Here is a 22,910-nt window from a genome sequence, read left to right on the forward strand (position 1 = left end):
CCTATGATTGCACTGTTATAATATTGAGGGATGTTATAACAGTGTCTACAAAGCAATAAAAAATTTAACTTCCGGTGATGTTCTAATGTTTGGTAAATGATTTAGCCAAAATAGCTATTTTGCATGATTGTATAGAACTATTGCAATCATAAAGATAATTCCTCGGGAGAGGAAACTGTTTCAAATTTTCGAATCCAACTTGAGGGCTCGTCATGAATGCTCGTCTGTCCATTATGTTCAATGGAGATGATTGACTTCGTTTGAAAATCTGACAGTAACTTTTTGTGCCATAAAAGTAAACCTTTCCTGTAAATGTTTGCAGTTTACAGCTGTTTTCTGGAAATCATCGTAAAGTACCAGTTTTGATAGAAATTTCGACAGATCGTCTGCAAACACTGGTTTTTGAAAATTTATATGCTCCTACAGTTCGTCGTGATTGTATTTTAACATTATTCTTACAGTTATTCATGGCACTGAACGATGAAGATTGAGACTGCGGTATGTGTTTGTTTGTCAGTTGTTTGCTTGTTTGCTTCATCATACTGCAACTTTTTCCTCAGTATTTTTCAGATGCAGAGGTCGATAAGATCAAGAATAGCAGAACAGAGATGTAAGCATGTATTTGTTTGTATCGTTCATCAAATCTTCTTTGCTTCAATTTCTTTCAGAACCACATGGCCGTAACCTGTCATTGTCAAGCAACGGTTCTTGCAATAAGTTAAACCAATATTTATTACTTATTTTTGGAGAAGATATTAAAATTTAAAGAAGGCATGTTTCGAGAAGACAAAATTTTCGACTTCCATTCTTCGGTGTTTGCAGATGATCATAAACATGCACAAAAACACAAAAACATGCACATAAAAGATTTTTTACAATATTCTAACTAAACTAGAGAGTTCCCTCGCTCTCTAATTTAGTGAAGAATTTCAAAAAGAAATTCAAGTATTCCAAAAGAGACTTCTGCCACCTATTTTGAAATAACTTGCACAAAATTTCAAGCAGCGTACACTTGATATTCTCATAGAAATTTTTTGTAATTAAAATAAGATCATACGTATGTAATATAAAATTTGACTAAATCAAAACAATTTTTCAAATGATAGCCAAGTATTCGAAACTTCGATGTAAACTAATAGAATTTGTATGAATACAATTAATAAGAACTTACTGTTTGTTCATTCTTGGAGGAAGATTGGGTGGTTGGAAATGGCATTAATTTTTTGTGGGAAACGGATGTTTTATATGGACCGTTTACATTCTATATAATAAGTCGTTCATGTTTTGATTGACGTTGTCAGTCAGTGAATTGTAAGTCAAGATGTATCAACTATGAAATACAACCGGAAATCCTTATATATATGTGTCTCTATGTATTGTGTTCAAGAGTAAAACAATCTTCCTTATTATATTACATTTACCATTCACTATGGTATTTGCTATCTTTAGAACTATGTATTATTTCTTTCTCTACAATGTTGTAGCTTTTACAGGGAGTAAAAGCACGAAAATATTTATATGACATGAACAAACTTGCTTGATGACAACTTTGCTCCGTCAAATACTTATTATCTATCAATTACGTATTTACAGAAGTCTTGATTTGAACTACATTTATGCGTTTATTTGCTAAACCTAGTCTTCCCAATGTTGTTTTCTTCTTATTTCAGACATCCTAATGTAATTATATTGACAACATCGAACATAACTAGAGCCATAGACGTTGCGTTCGTGGACAGGTTGAAAATATGTTTGTGACTCGAAAGTTTTTAATTCACTTTCTCATCTAACTTCGCTATTTGTTCGCCCACAGAGCCGACATCAAACAGTATATTGGTCCGCCATCAGCCAAAGCTATTTACAAAATTTACCATTTGTTTGTATGTAACTTATGTCTTCTTGTGCACGTGATCAACGAAATGGCTGCCGGTCAATTATGTTTTCTGGCCAAAGGAACGCCGAAATGGCTTACCGCAACCTGTCATCATATACAATATAAAACAACAATTTGCCTCGTGAAGTATATCCCTCTTCTCAGTACTTTGTACCTTTACGTCTACTGCTTTATTTCCATACCACAATATAGTCGTTTGTGCAAGTTATACAAACATGTTGCTTAAATAGAGAGGTGTGCAGCTATATAGAAATTGATTGCAAACGATTGCATTGTAGATAATTTTTAATAATCAAAATTAATGTTCACCGTTTCATCACAGACCAGTATCATATCACCAGCCACTCAAATTTTGGATTTAAGGTACAACTGAAAAATACACGAAATTTTATTTTGACGAAAATTGACGGTGTTTGTTAGAAATTTTTGTTCACTTCTATGTTGATGACATGGTTTTCTTTTCCGATGTACAACTTTTTTCCTATTTTCCATTGTAGCTTTGTCGACAACGATGTAACACACTGTAGTCTTGAATTAAAGAAGATAGCCGAGTAAGTGAAGTAGATGTTTGTAGATGTAGATCGTCGAGGTTAGTGGTGTCCTGCGAAGGACTGTTGATGTTGATGTTGACTGACTTCTTAACAACCTTAGCGGTAGTCATCTTTAGAGTCAGCATCAACAACAACAGTTCTTTTCAGGACTTTACTAACCTGGACGATCTACATCTACAAACATGTAACGATACTCCCATGTTCAAACCTTTCACTTTAATATAAAGTGATGTCACAGAGTAAAATAAACATTTCTTGTCTTAGTTTATGGTAAATATTATGTCACCCAGTCTTCATGTTTTCAAGTTAGTATTCTTCTCGTTTTACAAAGAAAACGAAACTACGCCCGGGGGATTTTCAGAAGTTGTCTGAACCCTGGCAGTATGTTCTAGTTTCTTTTATGAGAAGAATTCTTGTAAAGAAAAAAGACAAATTTTGAAAGGAAAAAACACCCCGTTTTCGGTCCATGCTTCCCGATACCTTCTTAAGCGTAAGGCACTAAAACGCGGCATGTTAACGTTTCGGTAGCAGATTTCGGCCCCTCCACGCTATCCTACTTGGGAGATGCAATAGCAAGCTTCCGCCCATCAGACCCCGAGATCACCTGCGATAGGCTTTGCTCGGGGTACGCAGGGAGAGTGCGGTCGCCACCGAAGTGTGGACCCCTAAGCCACTGCATACTATATCGCACCCAGCTTCCACTGCTAGTTGACATCTACTATATGAAGCTATAGATTTATATTTATATATACAAAAATTCAGAGGCTTACGAAATTTGTGGTATTATTAAAGTCACAACTGCGCATGCCCAGATAATTTCTTTGATAATTTGCGATTAAGTGGGATAATTGCCCCAGATGTAGTGCAAGTACATCTAGTTAGTCGTTGCCATGACTATAAACAATTAGTCGAGTGGGCTGCGCATGCTCGAGCGCATGCGCAGATGATTTCTCCATTAAATTGTTACTAAACATGCTATTTACTTCAAAATCGGGGCTAGTAGATGCAATTGGTCGTTGCCATGACCATGAACATTGGCAGCCAATCAATTTAACTGCGCATGCTCAGTTGATATCTTTAATAGTTTGTTAATAAGCAAGTTATATACTCCCAATTGATTCTAATAAATGCAGTTGGTCATTTCCATGATCGTTTACTCGGACAATTGGTCAAGTGGACTTTGCATGCTTGAGCGTGCTGCGCATGCCCAAAAGTACTGCGCATGCTCAGATGATCTTCTTATATTTTTGTGACCAAGCGATTAATTACTCAGTAAGTGATGAAAATAGGTCCAGCTTGTTGTTGCCATCACTATGAATATGAAAAATTTGTTAAATGACTAAATTTCTCATTATGATTGAAATTAATGATTTCCCAATATGTGACCAAGTGAACCACAGAAGGATGCAAGCTTGTTCTGTTTGTCATTGCCATGATTGTAAACTCGAACAGTTTGTTGAGTTGTTTGTGCATGTTCAGATGAGTTCTCAAATAATTTAGGACTGAGGTTTAAAATATACCGTCTTAATACTTGCAACATAAATAAAATTTAACTTTGTATTACATCTACATTTAAGGCGTAAAGATGTTTTTTCTTTGTTATCGTAGTCAGTAGTTATCAAGTAATGGACCACTCTCAAATAATCACGAATATTGGTTGACTTTTGGTTAGGTTTCTTTGGGAGGCCCTTCTCCTTTGAACTTGCAAGGAGCAGTCAAGCGTCTCACTGTGATAAACCTACGAAGTATTCTTTCTCTCATTTTCTTGTTTAGAAAAAGTTATCAACTAAGTGGTCGAACTCTTCGTAAACTACCATTCCTTGCACATGCGCTGTACTCAAAAGTAAGTAATACGAATTAAAGCCTTCACCCGTGTTCTTTTTGTTGTACATGCATGTACTTATATTGTCCCTCAAACCTACGTAATAGGCGCAAACGATAACCTTAGAAGAGTTTTTGAATAAGCGTGCAAATGTGATCTTTTTAGCGATTCTATACTTTTTATACATTCATAGTAATATTTTGGATATGTTTTGTTGAAGATTAAGATTTTTGTATTGCTCAATTTAAGTTCAATAAGTAACATAGATCACAAAGTTTGCTAATTTATATTGATGCTTTAAGACTCCTTACATGACGTTTCCGAAACACACCCGAGGTCAAAGTTCGTATATATTAAAATGCAATAATGTGTATAGTTCGTTATTGAGGATAATGTATAGATTATTTTACATAGGGAAAGATATTTATACGCTATAGTTAATTGTAACTGTTTAATTTCAACTTATGTTTACATTAAATGACATCCTTAAGCCAACTTTACTAATATTGATCGCTATTTTCGTGTTATACATCTATAATCATCTTGTTGTTAAAGATTTGAAGCTTTGCTGCGATAATACAGGTTTGTACAGCTATCTCATCTTTGTTTGTTGCCTGCCTGATAGCATGTCGACTCCGGGGACCAGATTTTTATCGTGATTTATATGACATTATAGATTGTCGTACGTCTATCTAATATCTTGAGTATAAACGATATGTTTTTGAAAGATAAGTTTACATATACTCTAGCGTAGTGTCTTCATCAGGAGTGATCTGATGTTGAAACTTGAGTCTTTATATACTCCAGTCTAGTGTCTTCATCAGGAGTGATCTGATGTTGAAACTTGAGTCCTTATATACTCCAGTCTAGTGTCTTCATCAGGAGTGATCTGATGTTGAAACTTGAGTCCTTATATACTCCAGTCTTATGTTTCATCAGGAGTGATCTGATGTTGAATCTTGAGTCCTTATATACTCCAGTGTTATGTTTTCATCAGGAGTGATCTGATGTTGAATCTTGAGTCCTTATATACTCCAGTCTAGTGTCTTCATCAGGAGTGATCTGATGTTGAAACTTGAGTCCTTATATACTCCAGTCTTATGTTTTCATCAGGAGTGATCTGATGTTGAATCTTGAGTCGTTATATACTCCAGTCTAGTGTCTTCATCAGGAGTGATCTGATGTTGAATCTTGAGTCCTTATATACTCCAGACAAATGTCTTCATCTGGAGAGATCTGATGTTGAATCTTGAGTCCTTATATACTCCAGTCTAGTGTCTTCATCAGGAGTGATCTGATGTTGAATCTTGAGTCCTTATATACTCCAGTCTTATGTTTTCATCAAGAGTGATCTTTTATTGAAACTTTCGCTAGTGTTATTTAACCATGTTATCTAAAAACTTTATCCTACATAGTTTTGTTTTGTGTTTCCACTTGTTTTCTTTAATGTTTTAAAATAATGTTCTTGACAGCAGAGAATTATTCTCATTATGATTTGGTCGTTGGAATACTTTCATCGCGCGGCAACTTTGATTTGAGGCAAAGTTTACGTGAATCATGGGTTGGCTATGCAAGACGACATTCATCTCTAAATAAAAGGTAAGCACAGGGAAAACACTGAATTTTCTTGAGGGTAGCTGTAGTGTGTTTTGTATTCAATTAGAGCTACTTAGCGTGTGAAACGTTACAGAAAACACAATATTTGTGAAGGTAAAGTGTAGAACAGTGTTTCAAATTGGCCTGTCGCGTTTACAACGAATTTCTTTAATACCAGAGAACGTTTACAACGTATTTCTTCAATACCAGAGAACGTTTACAACGTATTTCTTCAATACCAGAGAACGTTTACAACGTATTTCTTCAATACCAGAGAACGTTTACAACGTATGTCTTCAATACCAGAAAACGTTTACAACGTATTTCTTCAATACCAGAGAGCGTTTACAAAGTATTTCTTCAATACCAGAGAACGTTTACAACGTATTTCTTCAATACCAGTGAACGTTTACAACGTATGTCTTCAATACCAGTGAAATGTTTGGTAAACTAATCTGATTACCGATATGAGTAACGTTTTAGCAATTGTCAGATCTACGTAGAATCGAATTGGACATTTTTAGCTGACCGCCATTCTTTAAGTAGTGTAGCGTTGTGCGTTTCTATGATGGCTTATTGAATATACCAACAGCAAGGTCTTTAGTTTTGTTTATCAGTTTTGTTCTACACAAGAACAACTCATACAAACTGCATTCTTTGTCATATGATAAATTTAACTGTGTTGACTAACGTCATTGTATTGAGGCTAAACTCGAATATTCACAAGAAATAACGGTTCACGGTACACTTGCCTAAAATATCCCTTTCTTTGCTGTGGTTTTCTTGGCCAGAGTTCCCAACAACCGTTTCTGTCGCAAAAAAAAAAATTGTACCAGTGATATAACTAAGTACAATGACTAAATCTGAAAAAATAAAGTGTTGGTTACTATTCCATTGTTGTTTTAGAGTGTTGGTGAAGTTCATCGTTTCAAATAATGCATGTTACGTTCCTCCAGAGTTCAGGATTGATCCTTACAAATGCGAAAGAAAGAAAATCGAATCTCCAAGTTTGAAAATTTACTTTTGATTTGATAGTTGTGAGGTTTGGCGCCTGGAAAAAGCCGATATAAAACAATATGACGTTGGAATCTCGATGCAGGCGATAAACTAACGAGGCACATATTTACAAACGTCGAACATAACCTACTATACATGTGATATTTAAAGTTAATCAGTTGCGGATTACTCATTACGAAAAGTAAACCAAGACATTGTTAGTTTTTACTTTTTGCTGCTTGGAACTTGCTAAAAGTGCCGTTTTTAGACCATTTATGATGTTGAAAACCGTACGTGCGATTGAATATCGACGAAAGACTTTCGTACCATCTAGTGTTTAAATGCGCGAGGCTAAGAACTGACGAGGATTTCCCTATTTCTGCAGACTGTTTTGATAATTTTTAAAGTTTATTTTGAACTATTAATTTCTTTTGTATCGTTCACACTATGTGTTACAAACGCAAGCTAGGAAATGCAAAGGCAAAGGAACGTAAAGAACGCAAACGTTGTCAAGAGACTGAGCTTAGTGGAGGGATTAAATATCACCAGGCCTCGTAATTTTGCCTTAGCCTACATGCTCCATAATTATTAATCAGCCACTGCTGCGAATTTATCATTGCTGTATGTATTTGTAGCGAAGATCAGACAGTCTTGATGGAAATATGTGTTGCTATCTCTCATGGAGATTTTACCGTCATAGAGGCTGGAACGAGTGCATGATCAAACGTGTTTATATGTTTGTCATATTGATGTTTAGACTACGAAAATGAAGTAATTGCTTACAAACGAGCAAATGAAGAAAATTTGAGATATTTTCACAGTGGATCTATCGGATGGGACTTTGATGTGAGTATTAGTTAGTTATTTGTAGCCATTAAGAACTGCTCAACGGACACTGTTGCATTGAACTTTGGGACCTTCTGAACAAAGTCTGAAACCTGTTGCATAAAGTGTCTGTTTGGCTTCAGGAGTAAAAATTTGGGTTGGCAATACAATACAATTATTTTTATACAGATCATCCGTCCCATTATTTTGACTCGTCTTGGCATCTCTTTATCATCGTTGAATTCAAAAAGAAACTCTTCTGTTCGACTCTACGACAGAACAACTAAGGTTAAACCATGCAGTTTATAAATACCGTTTACAAGTTATTTGATCTAAATTGTTTTATCTCGTTTCAGAGCGAAATTATATCTGTTTATTTCTCTTTCCAAGACCCTGGTACAACAGAAAACGGTTCGTCGTTTAAAGCAATTGAAAACTTTATTTTGCCAAAGGTGAGTAACAAGTCGATAATTTATCAAAATATCAAGTGAATTGTTTGAGCTCGGGAGTATCGTTATCATGTTTGTACAGGTTAGTAGAGTGCTGAGAAGGGCTGTTGGTGTTGATGTTGACTGATGTTTCGACAACCTTAGTGGTTGTCATCTTCAAAGTCGAGTGAGGAGTAAACGTCTGCAAGCAGATAACAAATATGGCAAACCTGACGTTTACTCCTCACTTGACTCTGAAGATAACTACCACTAAAGTTGTCGAAACGTCAGTCAACATAAACACCAGCAGTCCTTCTCAGGACTCTAGTGACCTGATTTAAACGATACAAATGGCTTGGCTTATTAAATGCTAACTTTGTAAAATCTATTATAAGAATTAGATAATCCATTTTTTCCATGAAGCTCATGGATACTTTTGTTCATGATATGAGAGTTATATTGTATAAGAGGCTCTCGTTCATCACGAGAGTTATGAGATAGTTACCTTGTAAAAGTTAACATGTAAAAGCGTATAAACATATTTACAGTTGGTTTAAATTATAAGTCATTAAGGCGGAATTTTTTAACTTTTGCAATATCCTTGAATGTTCTAGTTTCTTTTATACAAAAAAGATTAAATTCAAAAGCAAAACCCCGTTTTCGGTCCATGCTTCCCGATACCTGCTTAAGCCGAGGCACTAGAACGCCGCATGTTAACGTTTCGGTAGGAGATTTCGGCCCCTCCACGCTATCCTACTTGGGAGATGCAATAGCAAGCTTCCGCCCATCAGACCCCGAGATCACCTGCGATAGGCTTTGCTCGGGGTACGCAGGGAGAGTGCGGTCGCGACCCGAAACGTCTGGACCCTAAGCCACTGCATACATATCGCACCCAGCTTCCACTGCTAGTTGACATCTACTATACCTAATATTGGCTTTATATATATATACAAAATTCAGAGGCTTACGAAAGTTGCGGTATTATTAAAGTCACTACTGCGCATGCCCAGATGATTTCTTTGATAATTTGCGACTAAGTGAGCTAATTGCCACAAATATAGTGCAAGTACATATAGTTAGTCGTTGCCATGACTATAAACAATTGGTCGAATGTACTGCGCATGCTCCTGCGCATGCGCAGATGATTTATCCATTTAATTGTTACTAAGCATGCTATTTACTTCAAATTCGGTGCTTGTAGATGCAGCTGGTCGTTGCCATAACTATGAAGTCAAAAACTGTCAAGTGAACTGCGCATGCTCAGTTGATATCTTTAATAATTTGTTAGTAAGCAAGTTATCTACTCCCTAATTGATTCTAATAAATGCAGTTGGTCATTTCCATGATCGTTTACTCAGACAATTGGTCAAATAGACTTTGCTTGTACTGCGCATTTCCAAGCGTACTGCGCATGCTCAGATGATTTTGCGTACATTTATGTGACCAAACGATTTAATCACTCAGAAAGCGATGAAAATAGATCCAGCTTGTCGTTACCATGACTATGAAATTGAAAAATTTGTCAAATGGACTGTGCAGACTCATATGAAGTTTAAAGCCTAGTGCCAAACACTAATATTCCCTCACCAAATATTAAAAGAAAAGATGGTACAATGCTTTATGAATAAATTTCTTTAAAGTCTGTAGCAACTTGCAATCCTCCGTAGATTCTCCGGGGAAGAGAGTCGTGACAAAAGAGGAAGAAGAAACTCGAATGTCGGAGTGGCAGCGATTGAAAGACGATGAGAATGAACGTTTACTTAAAGAAAGCAGAACTATTTCTGATATTCTTTTGTTTCAAATGTCGATGTTTACAGAAATCTTCCATCCCAGTTGCTTCAGTTTTTCTCGTGGTAAGAGAGTGTCTGAGACTTTTATATTTTTCATGCCACTGTGAAATTTCTGGCGATAAGTGGACAGTCTCAAATCAACTTTAAACATTATTTTTGCCCAAATAACTTGCATTAGTGTATAATTCATCTCGCCAGTATCTCCTACCTACGACATCAGTCGTCATATGTCATATTGATCTTGCTTCATGTCGGCTTTTTTTTAAATAGGCTCTCGGCGACTTTAAGTTTTTCCTTTGTAATGAAAACTGACGATGATTGTTTTGTTAACCTGGAGACCATCTTACAGGTTTGTGAAAGCTCTTCAATAAATAATAGAAAATACGTGTTGGTATCTTGGGAGTTGGGAGTACGTAGAGGTAACTTGGGAGTTGGGAGTACGTAGAGGTAACTTGGGAGTTGGGAGTACGTAGAGGTAACTTGGGAGTTGGGAGTACGTAGAGGTAACTTGGGAGTTGGGAGTACGTAGAGGTAACTTGGGAGTTGGGAGTACGTAGAGGTAACTTGGGAGTTGGGAGTACGTAGAGGTAACTTGGGAGTTGGGAGTACGTAGAGGTAACTTGGGAGTTGGGAGTACGTAGAGGTAACTTGGGAGTTGGGAGTATGTAGAGGTATCTTGGGATTTTGGAGTACGTAGATGTATCTTGGGATTTTGGAGTATATCAATCTGGTGGCTTAAGCGTGGTTTTTGAGGGGCTTAAGGGTAGTTTAAGGGTGGTTTAACCGTAGTCTAGGGTAGCGAAGCGTAACTTAAAGCCTTGGACCACCTTTAAACCACGCTGAAGCTACCCTTAAAACTCCCTTAAAACATTTTACGCTACCCTTAAAACATCCTTACTCTACCCTTAAACCACCCTTAAAACACCCTTACGCCACTCTTAAACCATGCTGTGGAGATGATTTTTACACCATCCCAGACCTCTCATTGAGAGCTTTGGAATGAGCCTCGTCCCGAGTCTCTACAATAAAAGCACGAGGAAATAGAAATTGCGCATGCTCAGTATAGAGTCGATTTCAACATTAATTACCTCCGGAAGTATACAAGCTGCACAGATGATTTTTGACTCAATCTAAAGATTTTACTCAATCAAGCGATTTGTAAGGGTGTCTTTAATTAAGCTTTATATCTTTAATAGTGTACCGAAGAACTTAACGACTGAAGAAATATTTGATATTTTTAGGAAATGGAAAGTCATAATTTAAAAAACACGTCTAAATTGTGGTGGGGAAGGTGAGTTTAGCTCAACTCCGTCAGTACACAATATTCTGTGTACGTGTTTGTAGATGTAGATCGTCCAGGTTAGTAGAGTCCTGAGAAGGACTGTTGGTGTTGATGTTGACTGAAGTTTCGACAACCTTAGCGGTAGTCATCTTCAGAGTCAAAAATATTACTGCTAAGACTGTCGAAATGTTAGTCAACACCAACAGCAACAACACTTCTCAGGACTCTACTAACCTGGACGATGTACATCTACAAACATGTAACGATACTCCCGGGTTCAAACCATCTACTTTATACTGAGTCCATTCTAAAGATTTTATTGACATAGTGAAAATCCTTTGAGATATCATGTTTTGGGCATTAGGAATTGCCAAATTTATAATATTTTCAAGTAAAACAGAAACGAGATTGCAAACATACGAATTAGCGTTTTCCATGCGACTAAACTATAAATAAGGTATGAGAATGAGTTGTAGTTATTGCTTCTAAATGCAATTGCTTCTTCATATTTACAGCTTTCGTACTGATTGGTTGATCGAGAGACAGGGAAAATGGGCCGAGCCTGATTATCCGGGAGTGGCTTATCCGACATTTGCCTGCGGTGCGGGCAGCATTATATCTTCGGATATTGTTCACTGGCTGGCAAAAAACGAGAAATCTCTAAAACGTTATCAGGTATATGATAGAAAAACCACGACGAGATTACAATGTTGAAAGTGACCTCTTGATGTGTAAAGATGTAGTTCTCAGAGTACTAGATATTGACACATGTTTTTTTTCTTTCTTGTGTAAAGGGGGAGGATGTCTCTATGGGTATTTGGTTATCAGCTATTGCTCCTGAAATTTATAAGGTAAGATCTCCTTTTCTTCTCTGCAAGTTTGTGACGGTTGTTCAACAAGATCCTTTATGGTGATCTTACTCTTACGAGCCCAGGTTCTTATGAACCAGCGGCCGAACATGTGACGGTGTTTCCTTTCTATTTCAAATACTTCAGGATGAGCGATGGTCGTGTTTCGGGGATTGTCAGATGGAAATGTTTACCTTGCCCGAGCAGGATGCCGATTCTCTTCTCTATTTATGGGAAAACTTTATGTCCTGCGGTAATCCTTGCAAATGTTGAGGTACGTTAGTTATGTCGGGGAGGGGAAGAGGGAGATAAGAAAAATTCCAAATCCTCACAAAAAGATAGAAAAGTACAGCTTCAATTAAACTTTTTATCTTTTTTTTTCACTTAATTTAATCTATTTTCTCTATATTACAAATTTAATGTTTTGGCTTTTTACGAACGACATTAATTTAAATTAAATAAAATCTATAGCGCTGTGTAAACGTTTTTGTATAAAATGGTTATTGCTTGGAATATCGACATTATTCCTGCTATGCAAATATTTTTGTGTTCATTAACTGCAAAAACAATCGAAATAATTCCGAATAATTTTGCTAAAAAATTTGCCATGCAGGTGTAAAGATTTCGATTAGCCTCGCTTATGTCCCTGCGTACTTCATGTAAAATATTTATTGCAATGCTAATTGTGTAAAGTGTATAAGTACAGACTTGAGTGTTGCTGCGATCAAATTACGTCATAGCGTCAAATTACGTCATTAGCGACGAAAAACGTCATAAAATCAGAGATAAGCATAAAATGTTTCACATTTTCTTAACGAAATGCATGTCGTTTTTTGCGTTTGAATATTTATTGTGGGAAAGGTTTAGTAAGTCGATTCGATCGTTTATAATTAACTTTCTTCTCGTAGGAGTTAATCTTTATGTGGAAACATCTTCGTGGTAGTCAAGTTGTACCACAGTTCATTGTCAAATCTCATCTTTCCTGAAACAGGATCCATAAATATTCTCTTCAGTAGAACACACGGCCATATTCCTCCAAGAATCTTTTCAATATCACGAGGATTCAACAGAAACGTTTGACATGACCGTTAAAGTTTCTTCATCGGAAACGCTACTACCGTTTGGTAGGGCGATAAAACGATCAGCGTTTTTAATATCTTCTATTAAACTTCCACCTCTTTCCTCGCGTGTGAACACGCTACCGTTGCTTGTCAAGCTGTCGGCAACGTTCGACACCTTTTGACCAATTTTATCGGGAGATTCCGAATCTCGACCCTGAGCGCTCTCCGTCTCGCTGTTGAATCTGGAGTGACGAGTCTCGCTACTCGTGGAAATGTAGCTGTTTTCTTGTGGACTTCCTTGTTGTCGTCTCTGCTCTCGTTGTTGTTTGTATTCACATGCTGCAAGTTTCGCAGTCAAATCACGTATTTCCTCCTGTGAAAAGTGTAAGGATAATGATTTTAATATAGGAATGTCATTAATTGAACATCAAATCGGCTTATTTCATAAGTGTTAACGGATTCTTTGCTACAATTTCAATGGTTTTAATTGAGGATAATTACTCTATATTGAAGATGATAATCTCTGTAAATTGGGGATAATAATCAACTACAAGTGATAATGATCACTTTCGCGTGTGGCGTGAGTTGAGATTTTGGCAGTTGTTTAACAAAAGCATATTTCACACGTTGTTTGACGTGCGCCTATAAATGGCTTAATGCATAATGTGCTGTCACAAGGAGCACACATTCAATTTTCAAGTTTTGAGAAACTGAAAGACCGTAATTGGACGTGAATACCATCACAGGGACCAAAGTTCAACTCATTTCCCCCATACCTTCCCGTCAGACCCTGGCGCATCTCACGATCGACTCGTTCTTTAGCAACTCTGCGATGATCTGACAAATCTCCCTAACCCTCAAACCTAGGCCACCCACTTTGCAAATGGAGAGTCGTTCTTTGTATTTAAGACAATAACCATTGACATTGTTTCTTTGAACATTCTTCGAAAAATCCTCGTTTTAATCTGTACTCAAACAGTATTCCCAAAACATCTTACCCTCAGTTGTATATTCTCAGTTTCCAGACCCTCGCGGCTTTTCTCTTCATCGTTTTCGCACACCAAAGTACCGTCCTCCAAACGGTTGAGATGAAATGGTGATTTACGAAGATCCGTCATCGTTGTGGCTATAGACGAACTACCCCGAGAACGCCTTCTTTGATTTACATTGTATTTTTTCAAGAAGTATACCTTTAAAACAGACAGGAAAAATTTAATATCGAGGAGGGCAGGTGGTATAGGTCAGCAAGTACACAGACTGACTTAAGCATTAAATGTTTGTAAATGATGATCGTCCAGGTTAATAAAGTCCTGAGAAGGACTGTTTTTGTTGTTGTTGACTGACGTTTCGACAACCTTAGCGGTAGTCACCTTCAGAGTCAGTGTCAACTGATTAACTTTAAATATCACATGTATAGTAGGTTATGTTCGACTTTTGTAAATATGTGCCTCGTTAGTTTATCGCCTGCATCGAGACTCCAACGTCATATTGTTTTATATCGGCTTTTTCCAGGCGCCAAACCTCACAACTATCAAATCAAAAGTAAATTTTCAAACTTGGAGATTCGATTTTCTTTCTTTCGCATTTGTAAGGATCAATCCTGAACTCTGGAGGAACGTAACATGCATTATTTGAAACGATGAACTTCACCAACACTCTAAAACAACAATGGAATAGTAACCAACACTTTATTTTTCAGATTTAGTCATTGTACTTAGTTATATCACTGGTACAATTTTTTTTTTGCGACAGAAACGGTTGTTGGGAACTCTGGCCAAGAAAACCACAGCAAAGAAAGGGATATTTTAGGCAAGTGTACCGTGAACCGTTATTTCTTGTGAATATTTGAGTTTAGCCTCAATACAATGACGTTAGTCAACACAGTTAAATTTATCATATGACAAAGAATGCAGTTTGCATGAGTTGTTCTTGTGTAGAACAAAACTGATAAACGAAACTAAAGACCTTGCTGTTGGTATATTCAATAGGCCATCATAGAAACGCACAACGCTACACTACTTAAAGAATGGCGGTCAGCTAAAAATGTCCAATTCGATTCTACGTAGATCTGACAATTGCTAAAACGTTACTCATATCGGTAATCAGATTAGTTTACCAAACATTTCACTGGTATTGAAGACATACGTTGTAAACGTTCTCTGGTATTGAAGAAATACGTTGTAAACGTTCTCTGGCATTGAAGAAATACTTTGTAAACGCTCTCTGGTATTGAAAAATACGTTGTAAACGTTCTCTGGTATTGAAGACATACGTTGTAAACGTTCTCTGGTATTGAAAAAATACGTTGTAAACGTTCTCTGGTATTGAAGAAATACGTTGTAAACGTTCTCTGGTATTGAAGAAATACGTTGTAAACGTTCTTTGGTATTGAAGAAATACGTTGTAAACGTTCTCTGGTATTGAAGAAATACGTTGTAAACGTTCTCTGGTATTGAAGACATACGTTGTAAACGTTCTCTGGTATTGAAGAAATACGTTGTAAACGTTCTCTGGTATTGAAAAAATACGTTGTAAACGTTCTCTGGTATTGAAGAAATACGTTTTAAACGTTCTCTGGTATTGAAGAAATACGTTTTAAACGTTCTCTGGTATTGAAGAAATACGTTGTAAACGTTCTCTGGTATTGAAGAAATACTTTGTAAACGTTCTCTGGTATTGAAGAAATACGTTGTAAACGTTCTCTGGTATTGAAGAAATACGTTGTAAACGTTCTTTGGTATTGAAGAAATACGTTGTAAACGTTCTCTGGTATTGAAGAAATACGTTGTAAACGTTCTCTGGTATTGAAGAAATACGTTGTAAACGTTCTCTGGTATTGAAGAAATACGTTGTAAACGTTCTCTGGTATTGAAAAAATACGTTGTAAACGTTCTCTGGTATTGAAGAAATACGTTTTAAACGTTCTCTGGTATTGAAGAAATACGTTTTAAACGTTCTCTGGTATTGAAGAAATACGTTGTAAACGTTCTCTGGTATTGAAGAAATACTTTGTAAACGTTCTCTGGTATTGAAGAAATACTTTGTAAACGTTCTCTGGTATTGAAGAAATACGTTGTAAACGTTCTCTGGTATTGAAGAAATACGTTGTAAACGTTCTCTGGTATTGAAGAAATACGTTGTAAACGTTCTCTGGTATAGAAGAAATACGTTGTAAACGTTCTCTGGTATTGAAGAAATACGTTGTAAACGTTCTCTGGTATAGAAGAAATACGCTGTAAACGTTCTCTGGTATTGAAGAAATACGTTGTAAACGTTCTCTGGTATTGAAGAAATACGTTGTAAACGTTCTCTGGTATAGAAGAAATACGTTGTAAACGTTCTCTGGTATAGAAGAAATACGTTGTAAACGTTCTCTGGTATTGAAGAAATACGTTGTAAACGTTCTCTGGCATTGAAGAAATACGTTGTAAACGTTCTCTGGTATAGAAGAAATACGTTGTAAACGTTCTCTGGTATTGAAGAAATACGTTGTAAACGTTCTCTGGTATTGAAGAAATACGTTGTAAACGTTCTCTGGTATTGAAGACATACTTTGTAAACGTTCTCTGGTATTGAAAAATACGTTGTAAACGTTCTCTGATATTGAAGACATACGTTGTAAACGTTCTCTGGTATTGAAGACATACTTTGTAAACGTTCCCTGGTATAGAAGAAATACGTTGTAAACGTTCTCTGGTATTGAAGACATACTTTGTAAACGTTCTCTGGTATTGAAAAAATACGTTGTAAACGTTCTCTGATATTGAAGACATACGTTGTAAACGTTCTCTTGTATTGGAGAAATACGTTGTAAACGTTCTCTGGTATTGAAGAAATACTTTGTAAACGTTTTCTGATATTGAAGACATACGTTGTAAACGTTCTCTGGTATTGAAGAAATACTTTGTAAACGTTCTCTGGTATTGAAGAAATACGTTGTAAACGTTCTCTGGTATTAAAGAAATTCGTTGTAAACGCGACAGGCAAATTTGAAACACTGTTCTACACTTTACCTTCACAAATATTGTGTTTGCTGTAACGTTTCACACGCTAAGTAGCTCTAATTGAATACATAACACACTACAGCTACCCTCAAGAAAATTCAGTGTTTTCCCTGTGCTTCCCTTTTATTTAGAGATGAATGTCGCCTTGCATAGCCAACCCATGATTCACGTAAACTTTGCCTCAAATCAAAGTTGCCGCGCGATGAAAGTATTCCAACGACCAAATCATAATGAGAATAATTCTCTGCTGTCAAGAACATTATTTTAAAACATTAAAGAAAACAAGTGGAAACACAAAAACAAAAATGGACTATGTAGGATAAAGTTTTTAGATAACATGGTTAAATAACACTAGCGAAAGTTTCAATAAAAGATCACTCTTGATGAAAACATAAGACTGGAGTATATAAGGACTCAAGATTCAACATCAGATCACTCCTGATGAAGACACTAGACTGGAGTATATAAGGACTCAAGATTCAACATCAGATCTCTCCTGATGAAAACATAAGACTGGAGTATATAAGGACTCAAGTTTCAACATCAGATCACTCCTGATGAAGACACTAGACTGGAGTATATAAGGACTCAAGTTTCAACATCAGATCACTCCTGATGAAGACACTAGACTGGAGTATATAAGACTCAAGATTCAACATCAGATCACTCCTGATGAAAACATAAGACTGGAGTATATAAGGACTCAAGATTCAACATCAGATCACTCCTGATGAAGACACTAGACTGGAGTATATAAGGACTCAAGATTCAACATCAGATCACTCCTGATGAAACATAAGACTGGAGTATATAAGGACTCAAGTTTCAACATCAGATCACTCCTGATGAAGACACTAGACTGGAGTATATAAGGACTAAAGTTTCAACATCAGATCACTCCTGATGAAGACACTAGACTGGAGTATATAAGGACTCAAGATTCAACATCAGATCACTCCTGATGAAAACATAAGACTGGAGTATATAAGGACTCAAGATTCAACATCAGATCACTCCTGATGAAAACATAAGACTGGAGTATATAAGGACTCAAGTTTCAACATCAGATCACTCCTGATGAAGACACTAGACTGGAGTATATAAGGACTCAAGTTTCAACATCAGATCACTCCTGATGAAGACACTAGACTGGAGTATATAAAGACTCAAGTTTCAACATCAGATCACTCCTGATGAAGACACTACGCTAGAGTATATGTAAACTCATCTTTCAAAACATATCGTTTATACTCAAGATATTAGATAGACGTACGACAATCTATAATGTCATATAAATCACGATAAAAAATCTGGTCCCCGGAGTCGACATGCTATCAGGCAGGCAACAAACAAAGATGAGATAGCTGTACAAACCTGTATTATCGCAGCAAAGCTTCAAATCTTTAACAACAAGATGATTATAGATGTATAACACGAAAATAGCGATCAATATTAGTAAAGTTGGCTTAAGGATGTCATTTAATGTAAACATAAGTTGAAATTAAACAGTTACAATTAACTATAGCGTATAAATATCTTTCCCTATGTAAAATAATCTATACATTATCCTCAATAACGAACTATACACATTGTTGCATTTTAATATATACGAACTTTGACCTCGGTGTGTTGCGGAAACGTCATGTAAGGAGTCTTAAAGCATCAATATAAATTAGCAAACTTTGTGATCTATGTTACTTATTGAACTTAAATTGAGCAATACAAAATCTTAATCTTCAACAAAACATATCCAAAATATTACTATGAATGTATAAAAAGTATACAATCGCTAGAAAGATCACATTTGCACGCTTATTCAAAAACTCTTCTAAGGTTATCGTTTGCGCCTATTACGTAGGTTTGAGGGACAATATAAGTACATGCATGTACAACAAAAAAGAACACGGGTGAAGGCTTTAATTCGTATTACTTACTTTTGAGTACAGCGCATGTGCAAGGAATGGTAGTTTACGAAGAGTTCGACCACTTAGTTGATAACTTTTTCTAAACAAGAAAATGAGAGAAAGAATACTTCGTAGGTTTATCACAGTGAGACGCTTGACTGCTCCTTGCAAGTTCAAAAGGAGAAGGGCCTCCCAAAGAAACCTAACCAAAAGTCAACCAATATTCGTGATTATTTGAGAGTGGTCCATTACTTGATAACTACTGACTACGATAACAAAGAAAAAAACATCTTTACGCCTTAAATGTAGATGTAATACAAAGTTAAATTTTATTTATGTTGCAAGTATTAAGACGGTATATTTTAAACCTCAGTCCTAAATTATTTGAGAACTCATCTGAACATGCACAAACAACTCAACAAACTGTTCGAGTTTACAATCATGGCAATGACAAACAGAACAAGCTTGCATCCTTCTGTGGTTCACTTGGTCACATATTGGGAAATCATAAATTTCAATCATAATGAGAAATTTAGTCATTTAACAAATTTTCATATTCATAGTGATGGCAACAACAAGCTGGACCTATTTTCATCACTTACTGAGTAATTAATCGCTTGGTCACAAAAATATAAGAAGATCATCTGAGCATGCGCAGTACGCTTGGCATGCGCAGCACGCTCAAGCATGCAAAGTCCACTTGACCAATTGTCCGAGTTGATAGTCATGGAAACGACCAACTACATTTACTAGCATCAATTAGGAGTATATAACTTGCTTATTAACAAACTATTAAAGATATCAACTGAGCATGCGCAGTTAAATTGATTGGCTGCCAATGTTCATGGTCATGGCAACGACCAATTGCATCTACTAGCCCCGATTTTGAAGTAAATAGCATGTTTAGTAACAATTTAATGGAGAAATCATCTGCGCATGCGCTCGAGCATGCGCAGCCCACTCGACTAATTGTTTATAGTCATGGCAACGACTAACTAGATGTACTTGCACTACATCTGGGGCAATTATCCCACTTAATCGCAAATTATCAAAGAAATTATCTGGGCATGCGCAGTTGTGACTTTAATAATACCACAAATTTCGTAAGCCTCTAAATTTTGTATATATAAATATAAATCTATAGCTTCATATAGTAGATGTCAACTAGCAGTGGAAGCTGGGTGCGATATAGTATGCAGTGGCTTAGGGTCCACACTTCGGTGGCGACCGCACTCTCTGCGTACCCCGAGCAAAGCCTATCGCAGGTGATCTCGGGTCTGATGGGCGGAAGCTTGCTATTGCATCTCCCAAGTAGGATAGCGTGGAGGGGCCGAAATCTGCTACCGAAACGTTAACATGCCGCGTTTTAGTGCCTTACGCTTAAGAAGGTATCGGGAAGCATGGACCGAAAACGGGTTTTTCCTTTCAAAATTTGTCTTTTTCTTTACAAGAATTCTTCTCATAAAAGAAACTAGAACATACTGCCAGGGTTCAGACAACTTCTGAAAATCCCCGGCGTAGTTTCGTTTTCTTTGTAAAACGAGAAGAATACTAACTTGAAAACATGAAGACTGGGTGACATAATATTTACCATAAACTAAGACAAGAAATGTTTATTTTACTCTGTGACATCACTTTACTTTAAAGTGAAAGGTTTGAACATGGGAGTATCGTTACATGTTTGTAGATGTAGATCGTCCAGGTTAGTAAAGTCCTGAAAAGAACTGTTGTTGTTGATGCTGACTCTAAAGATGACTACCGCTAAGGTTGTTAAGAAGTCAGTCAACATCAACATCAACAGTCCTTCGCAGGACACCACTAACCTCGACGATCTACATCTACAAACATCTACTTCACTTACTCGGCTATCTTCTTTAATTCAAGACTACAGTGTGTTACATCGTTGTCGACAAAGCTACAATGGAAAATAGGGAAAAAAAGTTGTACATCGGAAAAGAAAACCATGTCATCAACATAGAAGTGAACAAAAAAATTTCTAACAAACACCGTCAATTTTCGTCAAAATAAAATTTCGTGTATTTTTTCAGTTGTACCTTAAATCCAAAATTTGAGTGGCTGGTGATATGATACTGGTCTGTGATGAAACGGTGAACATTAATTTTGATTATTAAAAAATTATCTACAATGCAATCGTTTGCAATCAATTTCTATATAGCTGCACACCTCTCTATTTAAGCAACATGTTTGTATAACTTGCACAAACGACTATATTGTGGTATGGAAATAAAGCAGTAGACGTAAAGGTACAAAGTACTGAGAAGAGGGGATATACTTCACGAGGCAAATTGTTGTTTTATATTGTATATGATGACAGGTTGCGGTAAGCCATTTCGGCGTTCCTTTTGGCCAGAAAACATAATTGACCGGCAGCCATTTCGTTGATCACGTGCACAAGAAGACATAAGTTACATACAAACAAATGGTAAATTTTGTAAATAGCTTTGGCTGATGGCGGACCAATATACTGTTTGATGTCGGCTCTGTGGGCGAACAAATAGCGAAGTTAGATGAGAAAGTGAATTAAAAAACTTTCGAGTCACAAACATATTTTCAACCTGTCCACGAACGCAACGTCTATGGCTCTAGTTATGTTCGATGTTGTCAATATAATTACATTAGGATGTCTGAAATAAGAAGAAAACAACATTGGGGAAGACTAGGTTTAGCAAATAAACGCATAAATGTAGTTCAAATCAAGACTTCTGTAAATACGTAATTGATAGATAATAAGTATTTGACTGAGCAAAGTTGTCATCAAGCAAGTTTGTTCATGTCATATAAATATTTTCGTGCTTTTACTCCTGTAAAAGCGACAACATTGTAGAGAAAGAAATAATACATAGTTCTAAAGATAGCAAATACCATAGTGAATGGTAAATGTAATATAATAAGGAAGATTGTTTTACTCTTGAACACAATACATAGAGACACATATATATAAGGATTTCCGGTTGTATTTCATAGTTGATACATCTTGACTTACAATTCACTGACTGACAACGTCAATCAAAACATGAACGACTTATTATATAGAATGTAAACGGTCCATATAAAACATCCGTTTCCCAAAAAATTAATGCCATTTCCAACCACCCAATCTTCCTCCAAGAATGAACAAACAGTAAGTTCTTATTAATTGTATTCATACAAATTCTATTAGTTTACATCGAAGTTTCGAATACTTGGCTATCATTTGAAAAATTGTTTTGATTTAGTCAAATTTTATATTACATACGTATGATCTTATTTTAATTACAAAAAATTTCTATGAGAATATCAAGTGTACGCTGCTTGAAATTTTGTGCAAGTTATTTCAAAATAGGTGGCAGAAGTCTCTTTTGGAATACTTGAATTTCTTTGAAATTCTTCACTAAATTAGAGAGCGAGGGAACTCTCTAGTTTAGTTAGAATATTGTAAAAATCTTTTATGTGCATGTTTTGTGTTTTTGTGCATGTTTATGATCATCTGCAAACACCGAAGAATGGAAGTCGAAAATTTTGTCTTCTCGAAACATGCCTTCTTTAAATTTTAATATCTTCTCCAAAATAAGTAATAAATATTGGTTTAACTTACTGCAAGAAGCGTTGCTTGACAATGACAGGTTACGGCAATGTGGTTCTGAAAGAAATTGAAGCAAAGAAGATTTGATGAACGATACAAACAAATACATGCTTACATCTCTGTTCTGCTATTCTTGATCTTATCGACCTCTGCATCTGAAAAATACTGAGGAAAAAGTTGCAGTATGATGAAGCAAACAAGCAAACAACTGACAAACAAACACATACCGCAGTCTCAATCTTCATCGTTCAGTGCCATGAATAACTGTAAGAATAATGTTAAAATACAATCATGACGAACTGTAGGAGCATATAAATTTTCAAAAA

General features: G+C 36.2%; 3 protein-coding genes across 6 annotated transcripts; 1 reads left to right on the top strand and 2 right to left on the bottom strand.

Annotated features, from left to right (window-relative positions):
- Window positions 1-1,650: 1,650 nt before the first annotated feature.
- LOC124443251 (UDP-GalNAc:beta-1,3-N-acetylgalactosaminyltransferase 2-like) lies at window positions 1,651-13,659 on the top strand. 3 transcript variants are annotated; one of them, XM_046993777.1, is made up of 12 exons: window positions 1,651-1,739; window positions 1,814-1,880; window positions 2,392-2,445; window positions 4,219-4,288; window positions 4,375-4,849; window positions 5,740-5,866; window positions 10,173-10,251; window positions 11,144-11,193; window positions 11,700-11,859; window positions 11,979-12,035; window positions 12,180-12,306; window positions 12,941-13,659. In XM_046993777.1, the coding sequence occupies exons 5-11, from the start codon at window positions 4,732-4,734 to the stop codon at window positions 12,303-12,305; spliced, it is 717 nt and encodes a 238-aa protein (XP_046849733.1). In that variant the 5' UTR covers window positions 1,651-1,739; window positions 1,814-1,880; window positions 2,392-2,445; window positions 4,219-4,288; window positions 4,375-4,731; the 3' UTR covers window position 12,306; window positions 12,941-13,659. The 3 variants fall into 3 exon arrangements, with proteins under 3 accessions (XP_046849733.1, XP_046849735.1, XP_046849734.1); XM_046993779.1 differs by having other exon boundaries at window positions 5,743-5,866; XM_046993778.1 differs by lacking the exons at window positions 1,651-1,739; window positions 1,814-1,880 and adding an exon at window positions 2,211-2,257.
- Window positions 12,391-17,191, bottom strand: LOC124443254. Of its 2 annotated transcripts, XM_046993785.1 has the most exons (3): window positions 17,107-17,191; window positions 14,092-14,750; window positions 12,391-13,466 (listed from the first exon to the last, which is right to left on the bottom strand). In XM_046993785.1, exons 2-3 carry the CDS (start codon window positions 14,209-14,211, stop codon window positions 13,086-13,088), a joined length of 501 nt encoding a protein of 166 aa, XP_046849741.1. In that variant the 5' UTR covers window positions 14,212-14,750; window positions 17,107-17,191; the 3' UTR covers window positions 12,391-13,085. The 2 variants fall into 2 exon arrangements, with proteins under 2 accessions (XP_046849741.1, XP_046849742.1); XM_046993786.1 differs by lacking the exons at window positions 14,092-14,750; window positions 17,107-17,191 and adding an exon at window positions 14,011-14,085.
- Window positions 17,192-18,833: 1,642 nt separating this feature from the next.
- Window positions 18,834-21,818, bottom strand: LOC124441636 (pachytene checkpoint protein 2 homolog). Its single transcript, XM_046992100.1, has 6 exons — window positions 21,578-21,818; window positions 21,436-21,502; window positions 21,056-21,096; window positions 20,863-20,916; window positions 19,032-19,101; window positions 18,834-18,944 (listed from the first exon to the last, which is right to left on the bottom strand). Exons 1-6 carry the CDS (start codon window positions 21,667-21,669, stop codon window positions 18,834-18,836), a joined length of 435 nt encoding a protein of 144 aa, XP_046848056.1. The 5' UTR covers window positions 21,670-21,818.
- Window positions 21,819-22,910: the final 1,092 nt, after the last annotated feature.

The sequence above is a fragment of the Xenia sp. Carnegie-2017 genome, unplaced genomic scaffold (assembly GCF_021976095.1).
Source record: "Xenia sp. Carnegie-2017 unplaced genomic scaffold, XeniaSp_v1 HiC_scaffold_20, whole genome shotgun sequence".
NCBI classification, from domain to species: domain Eukaryota; kingdom Metazoa; phylum Cnidaria; class Anthozoa; order Malacalcyonacea; family Xeniidae; genus Xenia; species Xenia sp. Carnegie-2017.

Bases quoted from the DNA above. Each gene is read 5' to 3' on its own strand.
- LOC124443251 (XM_046993777.1), top strand. From the start codon at position 4,732: ATGTTTACATTAAATGACATCCTTAAGCCAACTTTACTAATATTGATC. The intron at 4,850-5,739 runs GTTTGTACAGCT...TGTTCTTGACAG, and splicing joins GCTTTGCTGCGATAATACAG to CAGAGAATTATTCTCATTAT. The intron at 12,036-12,179 runs GTAAGATCTCCT...CAAATACTTCAG, and splicing joins TTGCTCCTGAAATTTATAAG to GATGAGCGATGGTCGTGTTT.
- LOC124443254 (XM_046993785.1), bottom strand. From the start codon at position 14,211: ATGACGGATCTTCGTAAATCACCATTTCATCTCAACCGTTTGGAGGAC. The intron at 13,467-14,091 runs GTAAGATGTTTT...CACTTTTCACAG, and splicing joins CTGAGAATATACAACTGAGG to GAGGAAATACGTGATTTGAC.
- LOC124441636 (XM_046992100.1), bottom strand. From the start codon at position 21,669: ATGTTGTTTTCTTCTTATTTCAGACATCCTAATGTAATTATATTGACA. The intron at 21,097-21,435 runs GTATGTAACTTA...GTTTCATCACAG, and splicing joins ACAAAATTTACCATTTGTTT to ACCAGTATCATATCACCAGC. The intron at 19,102-20,862 runs GTAAGTGAAGTA...TTTCTTGTTTAG, and splicing joins GAATTAAAGAAGATAGCCGA to AAAAAGTTATCAACTAAGTG.